Source organism: Remersonia thermophila, chromosome 5 (genome assembly GCF_042764415.1).
Source record: "Remersonia thermophila strain ATCC 22073 chromosome 5, whole genome shotgun sequence".
Taxonomy (NCBI): Eukaryota; Fungi; Ascomycota; class Sordariomycetes; order Sordariales; family Chaetomiaceae; genus Remersonia; species Remersonia thermophila.
In genome coordinates, this window is record NC_092221.1 from 2,997,612 (window position 1) to 3,016,670 (window position 19,059).

Genomic DNA, 19,059 nt, shown 5'->3' on the forward strand with positions numbered 1-19,059 from the left:
GTTGCCCAGCATGTCGTTCGGCGGGCAAACACCAACAATCATCGTCCTCAAAGAGGGTCCGTTGCCCCTCCTTTTTCCGTCAACACTGGCCATGGCTCCCCCCCCCCCCGCTGACTCGACCATCACCCGCACACACACACACAGGCACCGACACCTCGCAGGGCAAGGGTCAGATCCTCTCCAACATCAACGCCTGCCTGGCCGTCCAGGCCACCATCAAGTCGACCCTGGGCCCCTATGGCGGCGACCTATTAATGGTGGATGAGAACGGCAAGCAGACCATCACCAACGATGGAGCCACCGTCATGAAGCTGCTCGACATTGTCCACCCGGCCGCCCGCATCCTCGTCGATATTGCCCGCTCCCAAGATGCCGAAGTAGGCGACGGCACCACCTCGGTCGTTGTCCTCGCCGGCGAGATCCTCAAGGAGATCAAGGAGCACGTCGAGGCCGGCGTCAGCTCCCAGATCATCATCAAGGGCCTGAGGAGAGCCTGCTCCATGGCCATCAACAAGATCAAGGAGATCCAGGTCAGCACCACCGAGGCGAACCGCCGCGACACCCTGCACAAGCTGGCCGCCACCGCCATGACGAGCAAGCTCATCAAGCGCAACACCGAGTTTTTCACCAAGAGTAACGTCCTCCCGCCAACCCTCTGATGCTGGAACCCCACCCCTCTCCGCTGACTCAACCGCGCAGTGGTCGTCGATGCCGTCCTGTCCCTGGACCAGGACGACCTCAACGAAAAGTTAATAGGCATCAAGAAGATCCCCGGCGGCTCCCTGACCGACTCGCTCTTTGTCAACGGCGTCGCCTTCAAAAAGACCTTCTCGTACGCCGGCTTCGAGCAGCAGCCCAAGGCCTTCACCAAGCCCAAGGTTCTGTGCCTCAACGTCGAGCTCGAGCTCAAGGCCGAGAAGGACAACGCCGAGGTCCGCGTCGAGCAGGTTTCGGAGTACCAGGCCATCGTCGACGCCGAATGGCAGATCATCTACAAGAAGCTCGAGGCTGCCTACCAATCCGGCGCCAAGGTGGTCCTCTCCAAGCTCCCCATCGGCGACCTGGCCACGCAGTACTTTGCCGACCGCGACATCTTCTGCGCCGGCCGCGTCTCCTCGGAAGACATGGAGCGCGTCGTCCAGGCCACGGGCGCCGTCGTCCAGTCCACCTGCAGCGACATCCGCCCGGAGCACCTCGGCACCTGCGGCCGCTTCGAGGAGCGCCAGATCGGCGGCGAGCGCTACAACTTCTTCGAGGACTGCCCCGAGGCCAAGACGTGCACCCTGGTCCTGCGCGGCGGCGCCGAGCAGTTCATCGCCGAGGTCGAGCGCTCCCTGCACGACGCCATCATGATCGTCAAGCGCGCGATCCGCAACAAGACCATCGTCGCCGGCGGCGGCGCCACCGAGATGGAGGTCTCGGCCTACCTCCACCGCTTCGCCGACCAGGACGTGCGCAACAAGCAGCAGGCCGTCGTCAAGAGCTTCGCCAAGGCCCTCGAGATCATCCCCCGCCAGCTCTGCGACAACGCCGGCTTCGACGCCACCGACATCCTCAACAGGCTTCGCGTCGAGCACCGCCGCGGCAGCACCTGGGCCGGCGTCGATTTCCTGAACGAGGGCGTGGCGGACATGATGGAGCGCTTCGTCTGGGAGCCGGCGCTCGTCAAGATCAACGCCATCCAGGCCGCCACCGAGGCGGCCTGCCTCATCCTGGGCGTGGACGAGACCATCCGCAACGAGGAGAGCAAGGTGGCTCAGCCTCCCGGAAAGCCCCTGCCTCCGGGCGCTGCGCAGCGTGCTCTGCGCGGGCGCGGGAGGGGTATGCCCCGGCGGTGAGGCGGAGGGGCGGCCTGGTTTTGCGTGCATAGACGATGACATACATAGATGGACAAAAAAAGTCAACGTGCCGTTTCATTAAAGTCTATGGACATCCTTGCGTCTCTGAAAGCGTCGTGAAGATGAGGACCGGCCCTAGGTACCTGCTGATGCGCCGGCGGGCGTGGCGCAGTGTGCTCCAACTTGGGATCGTGCTATTGCCAACGAAAAGGTGTTTACATTTCCAAGTCGTTGCTTACGTTGGACAAAGGTCGTCCTGCCCAGGAGCCATACGAAGTCGAGCATGACAACCGACAAACCACCCGGGAGAAGAAGGGAACTACTAGTGCTCAGCTTAGAAATGAATTTGCTTGCTAGTCCACGTCGTGGCATCACAACCCAGCTGTGGCTCGGCCATGCATCCGTATTGTTACTCCAAGGTTACCAGCCGCCATCCATCACCGGCCGCATCCTCCCATCTCCACGCCGTCGTCCAAAGCCTGCTGGCCCGCCGGGATCCCGCCTGCCGGGGACACAAGCTCCGCATCTGCCGGCTGCGGAGGCGGCGGCGGCGGCGGCGGCGGCGGTGGTGGTGGTGGCGGGTAAAACAGCAGATCCATCCTCCCGCCGGGGTCCTTGTCCGCCGCTGCGCCGTCCATCTCTACATCTCCATTCTCCCGGCCCGGCGGCGGCTTCAAATCGGCGTACGGATCCTCCGATTCCGTCGCTGCGCAGTACTTGCCCGTTTTGACAACATGCATGCCGGCGGCGGTCGAAGAGGGGGGAGCCTCTCCTCCGGGCTTCCCGTGCGACGAGCCGTCGTCATGGTGCTGCTGGTGCTGCTGATGGGGGTTGGCTTGCGCATCTGGCGGCTCGTCGTACGCGACGTGGCGTGGGTCGATCAGCATCTCGAGATCGCGCTCGACGGCCGATGGGTCGGGGTCGGGGTCGGGGTCGGGGTCGGGGTCGTCGACAGCGGTCGGGTGTCGTAACTGGGAGGATAGCCGTGATGAGCGACCCGTTCGGTGGCCCTTGGGCCGCGGCGTGTGCTGTTGCCCCTCTCCGTGGCCCATTTCGGCGGGATGCTGCTCGTGCATGTGGCCATGATGATGCGCGTCGTGGGAGCCGAGTCCCGTGCCGACGCTGACGGCAGGATCTTCATTCTCATCATCCGTCCCCGCCGCGTTGATCAAGGCTCGAAAGGCCTCCGCCTCGGCGTCCTCCGCTTCATGGGTTGCCCCGAGGGAATGCCGATGCGGAGGAGGGTGGTGCGGGTCTTGGTGGTGGTCTGGCGGGGCCGGCGGCGGCGGCGACGGATGGGAGAACGGGTAGACTGGGTGATGGTGGTGAGGATGCAGATGCGAGGCGTCTCCGGACGACTGAGCGATGATGGCCGGGTCGATGGGCTGGTAGTCTTGGATGGTGGGCATGGTGGGGTTGAGCGTCGGGAGCGTCGTGGCGTGGGCCGGGGATGCATGGTACGGGCCGTGGGATGTGTCCTGGAGCATGGGGCTGTGTGTGCCATGCGACAAGGCGTCGCGGCCGGGCAGGGCGGTGCCGGTGGTGGACGAGAGAGGGTGATGATGGTGGGCGGGTGACGACAGGAGAGAGATGGCGGTCGGGTCGGCAAACGTGTGGTGGGGAGTGACGACGTTGAAGGGCGACAGGTGAGCCGGGTGCGACATGGGCGGGCGTGGCGTTTCTGCGGACAGGTCGATGGCGGTGCTCGTCGAAGGGCTCGGCGAGGCCCGCTTGGAGGCCGAGGCCGAGGCGCTCGGGTTGGGGCGCTTCAGGCAGTTCCCGCCTCCGGCCGGCGAGGGCGTGGGAGCATGAGAGCTTGTTTTGTTGGTGTCCTTGCACTCGGCGCAGTTCCGGATGACGTCCGAAACGGTCTCCTTGATGCGGCTCCAGTGATAGCGCTCGGCGATGGTGGCGGTGGTCTTGTTGATGCCCCCGTGAGCCTGGTTGTGGACGCCGCGGGCGATTTCGTACTGGCGCTGAGGGTCCGAGATGACCTCCTTGTCCTTGAGCATCAGGATGTCGCCGTCCAGCAGCTTGTAGTGGGTGGCAGCGCTACGCAGCCTGCTTTTCTCGGCTCGGTCAGCGCCGTTGGGATACCGGCCGGTCTTGAGGTAGAACTTGATCTTGTCGAAACGCTCTTCACTCACAAGTTCCTCGCTGCCGGGGCCGCCGGGCGTGTCGCCCAGGTCGCGTCCGTAAATGATGGCATCGACCAGTCGGTCGGGGTGGCTCTTGAGGTTCCCGGCGCCCTTGACGCGGCCGATTCGCTTGAAGCCGAGGCCGTCCCAGAGCTTGCACGAGGCCACGTTGGTCTCGTAGACCAGGTTGAAGACGGAGTACTTGTAGCCGAGCTTGGGGGCCCAGTCGAGGTACGTCTCGCCCATGAGGCGGCCCACGCCGCGGTTGCGCGAGGCGTCGGTGACGATGAAGCCGGCGTTGCAAACGTGGCTGCTCCGACCTGGGTAGTTTGGCTTGATGTAAAAGGTGCCCAGGCACTCCTTGGACCAGTCCTTTCCCTCGACAACGTCGGCGGCGCTCTCAATGTGGCCCAGCAGCATGATGCCGCCAAAGTTCTGGAACCAGTACGAGGCGAACTTGTCGAGGGACATGGGGTCCATCATGGGGTACGTATCGCCGCCCTCGATCTCCTTGTTGAACTGCTCGCACAGGTAGGCCAACAGAGACTCGGGCACCTGGTGGCGAGAAGCGAAGGGCACCACGGTGGCGACCGTTTGGCGGTCGCGGAGCGTCACATGGCGAGGGGTGATGGCGGGCGGCACGGAGGGGTTCGCGGGATCGGGGAACGGAGCATCTCCGGAGACGCGGTAGATGGTTGGGGCTGTCGGATCGTCCAAAATGGCCGGCATCTTGGCGACGACTCACTTCGGGAAACCGAGAAGCTCTCCGGGGTCTCCCCTCCCCTTCACTCAAGCCAACTGGATCCCGCCGCGTCTTTTTTGACACACGATGCTCACGAACCCGGGCACAGAGACCAACCAGCAAGCACAGTCCCTGCCGGGGAACCCATTAGCCGTTGCATTCCCAAACGGTCTGCAAGTCCTTCTTTTTTGGAAGCACCCTGCACCGAGCTGGATTCGACGTAGGCCGTACCTCGAATCCCAAAAGAAATAGCGTCAAGAGCCTTGAGGCCAGGCCAGGTGGTTTCTTGACCCGGACCTTGGAGGGAAATACCACAAGACCGCCAGGGAACGGGGGTTGCACGGGTCCGGTACCCGACAAGGGGGACTGTTTCAGGAATACCCAATTCGGGGAATCCGACCAGCTCGCGCGATCGGGGCAGCGGCTTGGGCACGCCGTGACGTGACAGGAATGCGTTGCTGTGCTGAAAAGTTCGTGGTGATGGTTTGTGCTGAGGGAAAAGGAAAACTCAGGGGGGGCAGGCGGGTCTGGGCTGGATCATCTGATCCCGCGGGCGGAGGGTCATGGTCAGCTGGTGGCAGCTGACAGCCACCGGGAAGACCTTGAGGGACTGTACTATATTAGTGTCAAGCTTCCAGGGGCCGTAACAACAAAGGAACAAAACAAAAAGAGAAGGAGAGAAAAAAAAAAAGAGAACAACACCAGCGACACAAGGTAACCAAACCATTCAATGCCTATATAGGGTGGTAGGTCGGTGAAACGAAGTGGAATCCACAAGGTAGGGTGGATGGGTATTTTGTTGTGTCCATTGGATAGCAAAGGCCTCGACTAGAAAGACCATCATGTCTATTGCGCCAAGTACACTATAATACAACAAAAACTCCTCAGCCATGCAACCCTCACGCCTCCGGGGAAGAAGGGTTCGGCGCAATCGGCGGGTCCGTCATCTCGCTCAGCAGCTCCTCGTCGCTGAGGAACTGCTCGCGCGTCAGGGGCTTATCGTCGAGCAGACCCTGCTCGGCGGCTTCCTGGAGGGCCGCCTCCTTCTCGCGGGCCCTCTCCTTGGCCTCCCTGCGAATGAAGGTGGCAATCTCACGCGGCGTCTCCCACGTGCAGATGCCGTCGTTGGCGTCGGCCAACCGCCTGGCCTGGCCGCGCTCGCCCGCCCGGCCAAGCATGCCGGCGATGAGGGTGATGCAGCGGAGACTGTGATGAGCGGGCGTCGTTTAGCCGTCGGTTCGCCAGGCCAGGTGAAAAAAAAAAAGAAAAAAAAAAAAAAAAAACAACTCACCTGTCATCGTTGGCCGGGATCTGGTACGTCACCCACGTGGGATCCGCATCCGTGTCGATGACGCCGATGGTCGGAATGCCGGCCAGCCCGCACTCGTGCAGCAGCGGGTAGTTCTCGACGGGGTTCAGGCACACCACCAGGTCCGGCACCACCGGCCTGCAGTCGCGCAGGTGCGCCTCGAACCCCGGCAGCTCCCGGTCCCGCTCGTCCACCACCTTGAGCCGCCCGTTGGCCAGGATCACGTCGCGGTTCGTGATGCCGCCCGGCACCCACTTCTGGTACAGGTGGCACCCGCCCGCGAGCTCGGCGGCGCGCACCACGGCGGGCATCTGGCCCTTGCGCGTGCCGACGAACAGGATCAGGCCCCCGTGGTACGCCACCTCCTCCACGACCCGCGCCGCCCGCCGCAGGTGCGCCGCCGTGGTCTCGAGCGAGATGATGTGGATCCCCGCCCGCTCGCCGTAAATGTACCGCTGGTTCGCGGGGTTCCACTGGCCGACGTGGTGGCCCATGTGCGACTGGGCGGCCATGAGCATCTCCAGGGTCACGTCGTGGGGGGGGTTGACGAGGTCCTGGTCCGGGTGGTAGCGGGAGGTGACGCGGGAGCCGAGCGGGCGGGTCAGGGAGCGCTGGCGCTCGTACTCGGCGTGGTTGCTCGGGATGGCGGCGAGGCCGGCCTTGCGGGCGGCGGCTTGGGCGAGGGCGAAGGACTGGGAGTGGGCGGATGTTTGTGTTGGGGCAGAGGCAAGCTCGGCGGGGGGTTCAGCGACGGCGGTGGCGGGACCCGTTTGCCATGGCGCGGCGGGTCGCGGGGTCGAGCTGCTCAGGCTGCGGAGGCATGATTGCGACGCGGGCGCGGCGACGGCCCGACGGCCTGCTGCACGGTCAATGGCGGGATCGGGGAAAAGGCGGAGAGGTAGCGAAGCTTACCGTGCCGTATCATGGAATTCCTGACGATCATGGTGGAGCGGTGGGCGTCAGCGTCGTTGCCGTCGAAAGCTTTTGAAAAGCATGAGCCCGCGGAACTTTTCTTGAGTGTTGGTCGAGCCATGGGTCCGTGCGTCGGCCGGGGGGGAGACCCACCTTCGGAACCCGATTCGGCCCCGCACTCACCGTTCGCCAGGGACGCCCGCCACGACGGCACACCGGACTGGGACACGGCAGAGGTACCTCCGACTGCAAGGAGATGGAAGAATTTACAAAAGATGGGATGGTGATGCGAGGTGATCAAGAAGAAGAAGAAAAAAGGCCTATTGGTTGGATATTGAAAGAGCGACGTAGGATCCGCCTGAGGATCGGTAGAATGTCTTTTTCTTGTTTATCAATACGGAACGGGCACGCCGTCCACAACAAACGCACCTTGCTGGTCTTGGTCTTTCCCGCCTCCTCCGTCCATCCTTTCCGCACAAGACGCAAAAACATCTCTGATAAAGCTGGCGATCCAGGCCCGTAGCGCTACGTACTTCACCATCCACCCAGCTCGCCGCGACAACCGGCGCGACAGCCCTCCACCCCCTCCCCCCCTCCTTCTCTCCCCCCCTCTTCCACCCCAACTACCGGCTCGAGAGCCTCGAAATGGTAAACACGCCCACGATCGCCACGGCAAGGAACGCAATGGCGCCCGGCAGCAACAGCTCGTTCGGCACGCCAGCGATGATCTGGTCGGCGGCCTGGTGGTGGGCGGTGCGGGTACGCCCGTGGCGGCGGCGGACGTAGCTCTCCTCGCCGTCGGAGTAATCGGCGTCTTCGTCCTCGTCGTCCTCGTAATCGTGCACCGAATGCTTCCTCCGCTCCCGCACGACCGAGGACGCGGGCGGGGTAGGGTTGTGGACGGCCCGGGCGCCGGCGGGGACGGGCGGGTCCTTGGGATCGTGGACGAACAGGTCGACCTTGTCGCGGTGGCGCTGGCGGGCGAGCATGATGGCCTCGAGCAGGTCCTGGTCGGTGGTGATGGAGACCGAGTCGCCCTCGTCGTCGAGGTACGACAGGGCGAAGCCGGTGGCCGAGAGCTTGCCGTCCTCGGCGGTCGGGGCGCCGCCGATGGCGTCGGCCTCGGAGCCCAGCTTGGCGGCCACGTTGGCCACGAACTCGCCGATGCCGTGGGCGGCGATGACCTGCAGGCGATGCACGCGGCCGCTGGGGGCCTTGAACTTGAAGGCGAAGGGGGTCTCGGCGGGCGGGAGGCCCGAGTGGTGGCCGATGGCGCTGTGGGGGGGAGAGTCCATGCCCGCGTGGCTGGCCGAGTCGCCGGGCGCGACGCTGTCGATGGCGTGGCGGTCGCTGCGGGTGATGTCGGGGGAGACCATGGAGCGGGTGTGGTGGGTGTGGTGCAGCGACCCGTCGCCCGAGACCATGGACTCGGTCTCGTGGTCCAGGGAAAGCCAGAACTTGTTCCACGCGGGGCCTTCGCTGTCCGTGTTGTTCATCGAGTTGATCTGCTCGAGGGTGGCGTAGGTGAGCTTGAGCACGTCCACCATGCCGACGATCTCGCCGCTATCGTTCATGACGGGGAGGTTGAGGTAGTGGCCATCTGGGAGGCGTTAGCTGGCAAAGGCTTTGCCGCGGAGGCCTGGCCGGCCGGGAGCCGAACGTACCATGCATCTTGCGCAGGGCCGCCTGGATGCTCATGTCGACGGGCGCGAGGTCCGGGTGCGGGGTCATGACGCGGACGACGCTGCAGGTCGACGGGTCGAGGCCCGGCGCAATGACGCGCAGGACCACGTCCTTGCTGGTGAAGATGCCCGTGATGGCGCCCTGGTCCTGGACGAGCACGGCGGTGGTGTGGTTCTCCTTCATCAACTGGGCCGCCTCCCGGACCGAGGTGCGCACGCTCACCGTGGTGGGCGGGCGGCCGTCGAGGACCGACTCGAGGGTGGGGCCCGACATCTTGACGCGCAAGGCCTCGACGTACTGGATGATCTGCTGGGGCTGGGTGGCACCGAGCTCGGACTGGACGCCCTCGAGGGCGTCGTAGAGGCGGCGCGACGAGGCGTAGGCGCGCTCGAGCTTCTCCATGGCGTCGTAGAAGCACTTTGTGATGTCGAGCACGCCCGAGATGTCCTGGTTCTCGTCCATGACGGGCAGGTGGCGGAAGCCCTTGCGCACCATGAGATCCAGGGCGTCGGTGGCGCTCGTGTCGGTGCGGGCGCACAGCGGGTTCTTGGTCATGATCTCGGCGATGGTGACGTTGGTCGGCTTGAGGCCGGCGCCGACGACGCGGAAGGCGAGGTCCTTGGCCGTGAAGATGCCGGCGATGCGGTCGTCATCGTCCGTGACGAGCACGCAGTCCTCGCGCTTGGCCGCCATGAGCTGGGCGGCCTCGGCGACCGTGGTCTGCGGCTTGATCTGGAGGGCCTGGCTCGGCTTGAGCGCCAGCACGGTTCCGGGAGGGGCCTTGCGGGACTGGCGGGCGCGGCTGGTGAGGTGCTTCTTCTTGGAGAGGTCGCTCTCCATCTTGCGGCGGATGGCCTGAGGGAGGGGGTTAGCGGGGGGAGGGGAGGGGAGGAGGGGTTCGTCAAGCGTTCTCGGGCCTGCAGGGAGTCGACGCACCTCATCCCTCTTGGACTGCTTCTGGCGACTGGCGCTGACGGCCGAGGTGCCGACCTCGCTGCCTCCGTCGGTAACGGGGCGGGGGATTCCCGAAGCGCCGGGGCTGGTGAAGGGAACGGCGCCCCGACCGCTGCGACTCGGCGTGCCACGCAGGGTCCCGGCGTTGTTGGACATGGTGGCGGTGTTGGCTGCTCTGGTTGGTTGGTTGCTTTTCAGGATTCAACGACGGTCACCGCCGGTCTGGAGGGTGTTTGGGCAAAAGGACGAAAATGGGTGGTGGCCGCCGGGTGCACCGTCGCCGAGTTTTCGCGCAGCAGCAGGCTGGAGCCGGTCATGAAGCTGCCCGATGAGCGGCCAATGAGGCGATGCATCAGGAGACGGCCTGGGAATTCTCGGGCTTTGGGGGGGGGGGGGGGGGGGCGCAGTGGCCCGCGGGTTAGGGTCGGGTGTGAGAAGGCAGGGCACGGGCCAATTGCAGGTGGTGGGGTTGACGATTGTGGCAGAGGTGATTTCCAGGTTTCCATGAACCTCTTCAACAAGCCTTGGCAGTCTGGGCAATCTGGGCAGTCTGGGCAGTCACGAGCACGCACCTTGGTGGGCAGTGTATAACTAAGGTACTGTGGTAGTACAACAGAAGAATCTTGGAAGCTGGAGCTGCAAGGCAAAACTTGGACTTTCAACGTCCATTCCCTGCTGATCCGGCCACGCCCGGGGAGGCTGTCAATGCATAGGTGCCTCGCCCCTTAGGCCATGTATGTCTCCCGTCCCCAATGGAACGTCGAGTTACCTATTGCCATCTCCCCCATGCTCCCGTCTCTTTTCCTACATACAGCTAGTTACACATAGACCATATAGTACATTCGTGCATCATGGACACAGAGCAGAGGTTTTTTTTTCTTTTTTTTCCTTTTCTTTTTTGGGCGGCTTCCCTGCTACTTCAGCAAGAGGACGATGGGAACGATGGCCTCGCTCGCTTGGTCGTCCCACCGCCGTCCGCTATCAGCAATGTCTTGCCTCTTTCCTGATCCGCTGTGGCCAGGCTGATGGAGGTGTGTGCCACGCGAGATCGCAGAGAAGCGGCTCTGTATAGTAGCACACGGCACGGCATCCTGACCCGGCCAGAGCAGCCACACACGGCTGGGCTCGGGCTGGGGTTGAGTGTTGTGGCTTGACAACGTCTGCATCCTGGAGTGCCCTGCCGCGCCTGCACCACGCCGTCGCACATGGACACCACGGACGGACTGCCTGGATTTTTGGCCGAGCATTGGTCCAACGCTTTTGGGTCCCTTCCAAGGTGCGTGCCCCCCGGATCATTAGCCGTGTTGGGCATGACAACGTCGGACAAAGAGACATTCAAGTCGAGGACAACCAACACCCTGCCGGTTGCACATCATGCCACCATCCTGTTTTCTCGGCGACAGCGACCCAAGGGGGCAATATGTATTACAGGGGACTATGTACGGCGTACTCCGTACACTACTACACTACACCACTTTGTGATCACCTCCCTACCTAGGCATGACACCTCCGTTCCTATTTTTCGACGGGGCCGCTCCCGTCAGCCGTTTGGTTTCGCGGCGTCCACGCTTCGTTGCTGCACGACCGGGATGCGGCTCCTCGTGGCACGGGAAAGGAACAGACCGGCACGGCCTGCCAATCGCTTGAAGCACATTTTCAGCTGACTGCAGGCATCGAGCGCGCGTCTTCCTCCCGGCCCTGGAAGGCAAGGCGAAACCGCCTCGGGCGCCAACGAGAACGGATCGCTTCCTGGGGCGGGGCGGCTGTCCCTTGACACAATTGGATGCCCGCGTGCGACAGTTGGGACGCACCGTTGCCAAGTGTGCCTGGAGCCTGTGGGGCCTCGGACCAATGTTGTGGAACGTGTGTCCCTGCGCGCTGCATGCCCCTTTCCAATCCCGTCGACGCTAATCGCCTGCCTCCACCGAACTGCGACATGTACTATGTAAGGTACCACCGTACGATACCGCCGGTACGTCACACCCGGGCTGACCTTGTCAAACCGGTTTCCGTCATGGAATTCCAGGACCGGGCTGGAACGCCTGCAACGGGATCCTACCCTGCTCCTATCCTGCTTCACACAGCCCCAATCGCCCCGGCCCTCCGTCGGCCCCCATCCTAGGTACCTAGGTACCTAGGTACGTAGTTATAGTACAAATCCTTTTCAATCGGCCCTTTGGCCCGGCAACAGAAAATACAGCACCTCTTGGACCCTGGATCCCCCGTCTCGACCGCAGATTTACCTGACCCTTCTCAGGTACCGACAGTGCGAGGTCAACGAACAAAAACCGACTCGTCAGCCAGCTCGAACCGCGTTTGCGTTCCAGGCCCCAGCGACTTGCAACACCCCCGGCATTCCGGCGCTCCGACCCAACCGCACGCACAACACAGCCTCCTCAAACAGCGCGAACCCCCCGCAATCTGCCCGCGCGCAACCGCTTGCTCTCGCTCTCCCGTTTCGTGCCCAAGCCGCCGCCGCCCTCTCCCTCCTGGCCAACTCTTTTCCCAGCCATCGACCGACCCTACCCACCGGGAACCAAACCAACTTGGATTGAACACAACGTGTCTGGGAGGACGACCCGGGCACCGCGACGAATCCTGCCTGGTCGCTGCGCAAACCAACACGGAATCGACGTCTTCCACCACCACGACCCACGCTCAAGAGCCATGGCGATACTGCCAGAATCCGCCGAGGCCGGCCTCGCCGTCCACGGCCCCTTGTTCGCAACCACCATCCGGCAGCACGTCGCTCGCATGCTTCTGCGCCGCGAAGACGAGTGCCATCCCCAGCCTGGAATTGACCTCTGCGAAAAGCCGAGCGTCTCGTCGGTGCAAACCACGTGGATCGTTGTCGGGACCGTGGTGTGAGTGCCGTCGCCCAACCCTTTTTTTTTTTTTGTTTGTTTTTGTTTTGCTTTCCTGCGCTCCCCGTTCCTATGGACTCACCAGACCCACCCGCAGCGGCCTCCTTCTTGTCGTAACCGGCACCGTCCTCATCTTCCTCCACATCCGCAAAACCAAGCGTGACAATCGCGAAGACCTTGAGGACCGGTTCCGCCGCGCCGACTACGGCCTCGACGAACTGCCGGCATCGGGCAAGCCCCCCGCCGACGACGACCTGACCGACAGCGGCTCGACCATGGGCTACGGCAGCCGCCCGCGGTCGCGCGACCCGCTCCACGGCGGTGCCGAGCCGAAGCATCCCAACGGCGGCGGCCGCGGGAGGCAGCGCGGCCCGTTTGACGACGCCTCCTCGGTAGGATCGAACAACGGGTCGACGCATGCTTGGCCAAGGAAGGAGGGCCACCAGCCTTCGCCGCTGGGGAGGGGCCCGATGACGGAGGACGGCGGGCGATGAGATATGAATGAATGGATGATGGGAGCGACTATGAAACGAATGATCGGAAACCACAAACAGAACGCCAAAAAGAGGAAAAAACGCGAACGACGATGACGCCGAGGAACGAGTTACGAACCATTTCGCCTGGAGCAGAGCGATGCGCTGTCTGAACCATATACGCTTATCCCATCGGCCGGGAACGGCGGGTGGAAGCCTTGCATTTGCATCCGGAGTTTTTCTTTTTCTGCAGCAGGCCTGTGGGTGCCTGGCTGCACACTACACTGCATCCATGTACCTTCGTACTTACACCTTGCGTTTGGATGGCTTGGGTCGGGAAGAGGGAAGTTGGTCGAATCGGATCGGATCGGGTCGGGTCGGGTCGGGTCGTGATGTTTCGTTGTTATCGTCATCGCTGGGTAGGTGTTGGGATGCGTCGGTCGGGTTTTGGGCTGGATCGGGTTGGGTTGGGACGGTGGGGTTTCATGGGGCCTCAGCGCACATTCTTCGTTTCTTTGTTCTGGGTTGATATATTCGTCATGGCTTGCGGGTTGCTGTTTATCATCGTACGGCCTATGCTTTGATCCTGGGTGCTCGCTCTTGGATCGCCCGCTGAGAATGCGGGTGCTTCGTTTCGATGCGACGTGGGCTAGAGCTTGCTGTTCTCATGTTGACGGCTGTTTTCCCTGGTGGCGCAGGCTTGCGATGAGATTCTGGCACAGGGGATCATGGCTGTCCTGGGCCTGCCTACGTATCGTTACAGTGTATCATTTCGTTTTATTCATCCTCTGCCGCGTCATTGAGCTTCACGACATGAAGGCTGGTTGATGGGTACCATCGAAGCCACCTCGATCTACCAAGCGGAACCATGCATCGCTGCCAATATACCTCCCCTATGGCCACCCTCTGCTGTTACAACGGCTGCCCCGTTCCGGCTTCGGCGAATCACCAAGATTGTTGATTTGGAGTCGTAAAAAGGGGCTTCGCTTGGCAGGGACGGTCGAGAGTTGAGACTCTATGCGTTAGGATGATATTGTCAAGCTCAGCATGCGAAGCTCGACGTATTGATTGAATGAGCCGAGTTGATTGTGCTGGAATCACTGCATTCGTGACGGCCGAGGACGGGACTTGGCACCATTTCGACGAGGCAGCGTTTCGTGAACGTTGTAGATCAAACAACACCTGGTCGAGCTTGTCGGGTTCGCTCTATCTTTTCCGCTGACTCATGTTTCTGTCGGTCTTGCAGCATCCAGGCACTCTCATTGCCAACTCGATACCTATTTCCTACTATGAAGGCCTGAGCATATTGTGTAGTTGGAGAGGAAGTTAGCGAGCTGTGCGGTGCATTTCCGCACGGGTGACAAATGGTGTCAGTTTGCGGCACGCCATGAACAGTGAGTCAATCATGCTCTCGAAGCACGCAGAGACCATGGAGCCAGGAGGAACAAGCGTCGAGTTCTGTCATCTCTGCTCGGTGCCCGTGGCGTTCGGTTCAGGGGGGGGGGGGGGGGGGACCAGCCGGATGACCCACTTTGCCGTAACGGCGCCGGGCTCCAGCAGCTTGGCTTGGCCAGGGGACCCACTTTCTCGGTAGAGCCGCCGGCCGGATGCAACGTCTGCCGGTGCCCGGAGGGCCGGACCCGCTCCGCCCGTGCATTTGCGGCCGAGGTAGGGCGCCTCGGGTCAGGATCTTGACTCGTAGACATTCGTCAACATGCAGTCAACTACTATGCACACAGACAGCCGCCAAGTAGTCATGTCCGCGCAAGCCCATTCTCTTGTCGCACGGAGGGCGATCGTGGCCGACCCACTCCTAGCACGGAGGAGACCACGCGTTCGTGGTCCGAGTGCTACGGGTATATCTATTTCGGCCACCTTTTGAGCGCTGTAGCCGGTGGTTTGTCGTCCACCTAAGGAACCGCCTTGCTTCATCGCCCGTACGAACAACCCATCAGACCGATCTATCATCACGGACATCTCCTCTACGCGTTGATCAAAGCTTCACCAAACATATCATTGACATCATCATCATTGACCATCGAGTCACACCTTTCGCTATCAGGCTTCACACACCAGATCTTGAATCATTAACTCACCCCATCGGTCTATCAAGCAGCACCTCGAGCCACCAAGCCACGCTTTCGGCCATCACTGTCCTAGCCACCGTCATTAACGACCACCCACCACCCACTACCACCCACCAATTCGTCATCGTCTATAGCGATTATCCAAGATGTCGTCGTCTGTCACAGCTCCGGACGCAGTCGTTGGCTCCGCCTGGGCCAAGGACGGGACCCCTGAGGGTCGGCCGAATGCCCGCCAGGAGGCGGATCGCACCAGCGCAGCGGGTAGCGCCGCAACCACCCTGCGGCCCACGAGCCTCGCGAGTCTTCCTGTTGAGCATGAATCTCCCGAGAAGCGGAAGCCTGGCAAGATGGAGTATGCCGTCATGCTCACCCTCGCGCTGATCTCGCTTATGGTGGCCCTCGATGCCACCATCCTGGTCTCGGTCTTGCCGGTACGTCACCTCATCCCCTCTGCACATTCCGTCTTCCTTTCAAGCGAGGATTCACGGCCCGTTGAGCCTCAACGGATCCAAGCTTGTCCTCCTATGGCTCACCGTTGCATCCCAGACCCTCGCCCAAGACCTGGGCGGCAGCTCCACCGATGCCTTCTGGGCCGGCACGTCATACCTCCTCTCCTGCGCCGTGTGCCAGCCCTTCATCGCCGCTCTGTCCGACATCTTCGGCCGCCGGGAGATGCTCATCTCGTCGCTGCTCTTCTTCACCCTCGGCACTCTCCTCTGTGCCCCTGTCGCCAAGAACTTTACCGTCTTCTTCGTCGGCCGCTCCATTCAGGGCATCGGCGGCGGCGGCATCATCACCCTCGGCCAGGTCATCTACTCCGACATCATCCCCCTGAGACAGAGGCCCAAGTACTTTTCATTCGTGCTCGCCGCATGGGCCCTGGGTAGCGTGCTCGGCCCGCTCATCGGCGGCCTGTTCGTCGAACGCGCCGTCTGGAGCTGGTGCTTCTACATCAATGCGAGCCAGCCCCTCCCCGTCGACCTGGGCTGCGTTCCGCCCGCTAACGCGTCGCCAGTTCCCCTTTTGCGCTCTCGGGCTGCTCCTGGTCCCCATCTACGTCAGGCTGAGCACGGTCAAGACGTCGCTCGCCAGCAAGCTCCGGCGCATCGACTGGGTCGGCGGCATCTTCTTCATCGGCGGCCTTACCAGCTTCCTGATTGGCATCTCCTGGGGCGGCATCCAGTACGAGTGGAGCAGCGGCGAGGCCATCACCCCCATCGTGGCCGGCGTGCTCAGCATCATCGTGGCCCTCGTGTGGGAGGTTTACGGGAGCGCATGCGAGCCGTTCCTGCGCCCCTCGCTGTTCACGTCGCTGTCCGCTTTGGCCACCTACGTGGCCGCTCTGTTCCAGGGCTTCATTGTGAGCGGTCCCCCTGTTTCATAATACCGCATGGCCGTGATGCCATGTATCCCCTGCCTACCTAACCGCGTCGCAGCTCTTCTGCGCCCTGTACTACATCCCCTTCTACTTCACCGCCGTCAGGTCTGCCGGCCCGACGCAGTCCGGCCTCGACATCTTTCCCGTCACGTGCTTCCTCCTCCCCGGGAGCATCGTCATCTCGCTCCTGACGACGCGCTTTGGCCGTTACCGGTGGGCCATCTGGAGCGGCTGGCCCGTGACCGCCGTTGCCTGCGGCCTGCTGGTCATGTTTGATGCCGACGTCAAGACCCCGGTCTGGGCCGTCATCCTGGCCGTCTTTGGCATCGGCCATGGCATGCTGCTCACTAGCATCAACGTCGGCATCCAGGCCGTCAGCCGCGTCGAGGATTCTGGACGTGCTGCCGCCATGTACGCCTTCATGCGCACCCTCGGCATGTCCGTCGGCGTCGCTGTCGGCGGAACCGTCTTTCAAAACGTCATGCGCAGCAAGCTGAAGGAGCTCGGGCTGTCGGAGGAAATTGCCAGGGACTCGGAGGCCTACGTCCGGCGGATGGTGCTTCTGGCACCTGACGATCCGGAGCGGCTTGCTGCTGTCGAGGCTTGTAGGTGCATCCCATCGCATCTCCCCCCCCCCCCCCCCCCCCCTATATGACGCCGACCGTGTGACGCATCGCTAACGTGCCATGAACAGACCTTGCCGGTTTCCACGGCGTCTTCTGGACCATCACCGGAGCTGCGATTGCTGCGATGCTCGTCTGTCTGGCGATCCGCCACAGCACCATGGACAAGGCCATCGACACCAGGTTTGTCCTCGAGGGCGGCCGTGGCGATCACGGACCGGGTGGCCCCTCGGCGGGTGCGTCTGCAGCTCGTGGCGTGCCGTCCGGTCCTGGCAACGGCGCAGCCGTGGAGCTTGGCCATCTTGCGGACCTGGAACGCCAGAGCCCCGAGCGGCAGCAAAGGCCGCAGCAGCGGCAAAAGCAGCAGCAGGAACGCACGCAGCCCTTCCCCTGCTTGCCTCCCATCGAGGTGCAGCATGGTCGGTTGGACCTTGATTGGGATGAGAACCTCTTTGCCGTGGACGCCTTCGCCCCCGCCCCCGTGACTCCCCAAGCGCGCCTGCCCCCCCGGCCCCCGTCCCCGGCCCCGGCTCCGTCCACGCTCCGCTCGCCGGCCGCCATGCTGCCCACGGGTCCCTTCGGCCCAAAGTGCGACACCTGCAAAGGCAGATCGGACGCTCCGATCTGCTGCGTCGGTAACAGCAGCAGTGCTTCGTCGTGTCCCTCCTTGTCTTTTTCTTCCTCCTCCTCCTCCCCCCCAACCTCTTCTTCTTCATCCCCCGTCACCACTCCCACCACCACCAGCAACGGGGAGCATTATTACCCATGGGGCGACCCCTTTGTCCGCATCAGCGCTTGGAGGCAGCCGGAGCAAGCTCTGACCCCTCGAGCTGCTCAGGGGACGCAGCCGGGAAACCGCTCGCGCCCGCCGTTGAGCAACGGTTTGCTGGAGCCTCTGCTGAGGAGGCTCGAGCTGGAAACGGGGCTGGTCGCCCGCCTGGGGAGCTGGGCGAGCAAGCTACACCCCTTGTTGGAGCTTGTTCTCTGGAGGGGGGAGCAGCAGCAGCAGCAGCAGCAGCGGGACCAGGAAGAAGGGAGATGCAAGGGAAAGGAGCCGGTTCGGCCCCTGCTTCGGCCCGGGCACCCCGAGCAGCCCCAATCAAGCGCGCCCACCGCAGGCCTGCCTCCTCAGGAGGATCAGGAGGGTGTCCTCCCGACGCCGAAGCGGCGGGACACCTGGCTCACTTCGGTTGATACCGACGCGCAGCCAGCGGGGTCGGGCGTGGTGGCGGACCGCGCGGCGGCGAGTCACCTGCTGGTGATACCCCCCGCCATCAGGGACCTTGTCACGCCGCCGCGACCGGCGGAGGATGGCGACGCACAGGGCGGGTCTCCGTCGACGACGCCGCCCGTCGTGTGGGGGAGCCTTTCGCGGCTGAATCTGAGGGGGGGCTTCGTGGTGGGCGACCATGTCAGCGACGGGAGCGATGCGGAGGACGAGGAAGCGCTCGGGGAGAAGCGGGGTCGTGTCCGGGGAAAGTTCCTGGTGGGTCCCGGTGAGAGCGTTGAGGAAGCCGGGGGCGCTGGGGCGCTGCTGCGAGAGTCCCCGGGGCAGGAGGCCAAGAGGCTCGAGGAGCAGACGGGGCCCCTGAAGCGAGTCCGGGGGCACTCGGACCTCCAGGCGTTGCTGAGGGAGTCCGGCCGGGAGGGCTCGGAGCCCTCCGACAAGAGGTCGCAGGCGCCGGGGCCTCTCGAGCAGCCGGCCCCGCCGCTCCGGCGCACACGGCGCTGCTCCAACCTTCAGGCGCTGCTGAAGATATCTTTGCTGCAAGACGATGGGCAGCACCAGGCCGATGGGACGGATGGCGGCGGGAAGGCCGGCGGGGACCCCGAAGACAAGGCTCATTGGTTCTTGTTTTCCCTTATCCCTCCGTGGCCTGATTGGAGAGCGTGGTTGCGGATGGTACCGCGGGTTGGCTAAGTAGATGGAGGGTGTCGGATAGATGGCGTTTCTGGCTTTTGGTTTGGCGTTGGGAAAAGAAACAAAAGAAGAACAGAAAAAGAAAAAAAACAAGATAGACAAATGACAAGGGTAGAGAATGTACAGACAGAAAAGAA

The 19,059-nt window shown here is 63.0% G+C and overlaps 6 protein-coding genes across 6 annotated transcripts; 3 read left to right on the forward strand and 3 right to left on the reverse strand.

The window, feature by feature from the left end:
• Positions 1–10: 10 nt before the first annotated feature.
• On the forward strand, positions 11–1,838 carry VTJ83DRAFT_6057 (uncharacterized protein; the record flags this gene model as incomplete). Its single annotated transcript, XM_071012726.1, has 3 exons — positions 11–56; positions 145–633; positions 700–1,838. 3 exons carry the CDS (start codon positions 11–13, stop codon positions 1,836–1,838), a joined length of 1,674 nt encoding a protein of 557 aa, XP_070865432.1.
• Positions 1,839–2,275: 437 nt separating this feature from the next.
• Positions 2,276–4,705, reverse strand: VTJ83DRAFT_6058 (uncharacterized protein; the record flags this gene model as incomplete). Its single annotated transcript, XM_071012727.1, has 1 exon — positions 2,276–4,705. One exon carries the CDS (start codon positions 4,703–4,705, stop codon positions 2,276–2,278), a length of 2,430 nt encoding a protein of 809 aa, XP_070865433.1.
• A 912-nt stretch (positions 4,706–5,617) lies between these two features.
• On the reverse strand, positions 5,618–6,970 carry VTJ83DRAFT_6059 (mitochondrial 37S ribosomal protein uS2m; the record flags this gene model as incomplete). The annotated part of the gene is made up of 3 exons (XM_071012728.1): positions 5,618–5,924; positions 6,010–6,883; positions 6,940–6,970. 3 exons carry the CDS (start codon positions 6,968–6,970, stop codon positions 5,618–5,620), a joined length of 1,212 nt encoding a protein of 403 aa, XP_070865434.1.
• A 592-nt stretch (positions 6,971–7,562) lies between these two features.
• VTJ83DRAFT_6060 (uncharacterized protein) lies at positions 7,563–9,732 on the reverse strand (the record flags this gene model as incomplete). Its single annotated transcript, XM_071012730.1, has 3 exons — positions 7,563–8,539; positions 8,604–9,477; positions 9,559–9,732. The coding sequence occupies 3 exons, from the start codon at positions 9,730–9,732 to the stop codon at positions 7,563–7,565; spliced, it is 2,025 nt and encodes a 674-aa protein (XP_070865435.1).
• Positions 9,733–12,243: 2,511 nt separating this feature from the next.
• Positions 12,244–12,934, forward strand: VTJ83DRAFT_6061 (uncharacterized protein; the record flags this gene model as incomplete). The annotated part of the gene is made up of 2 exons (XM_071012731.1): positions 12,244–12,440; positions 12,538–12,934. 2 exons carry the CDS (start codon positions 12,244–12,246, stop codon positions 12,932–12,934), a joined length of 594 nt encoding a protein of 197 aa, XP_070865436.1.
• A 2,212-nt stretch (positions 12,935–15,146) lies between these two features.
• Positions 15,147–18,922, forward strand: VTJ83DRAFT_6062 (uncharacterized protein; the record flags this gene model as incomplete). The annotated part of the gene is made up of 6 exons (XM_071012732.1): positions 15,147–15,431; positions 15,547–15,914; positions 15,967–16,360; positions 16,437–16,983; positions 17,073–17,632; positions 17,840–18,922. The coding sequence occupies 6 exons, from the start codon at positions 15,147–15,149 to the stop codon at positions 18,920–18,922; spliced, it is 3,237 nt and encodes a 1,078-aa protein (XP_070865437.1).
• Between the last annotated feature and the right edge of the window lie 137 nt (positions 18,923–19,059).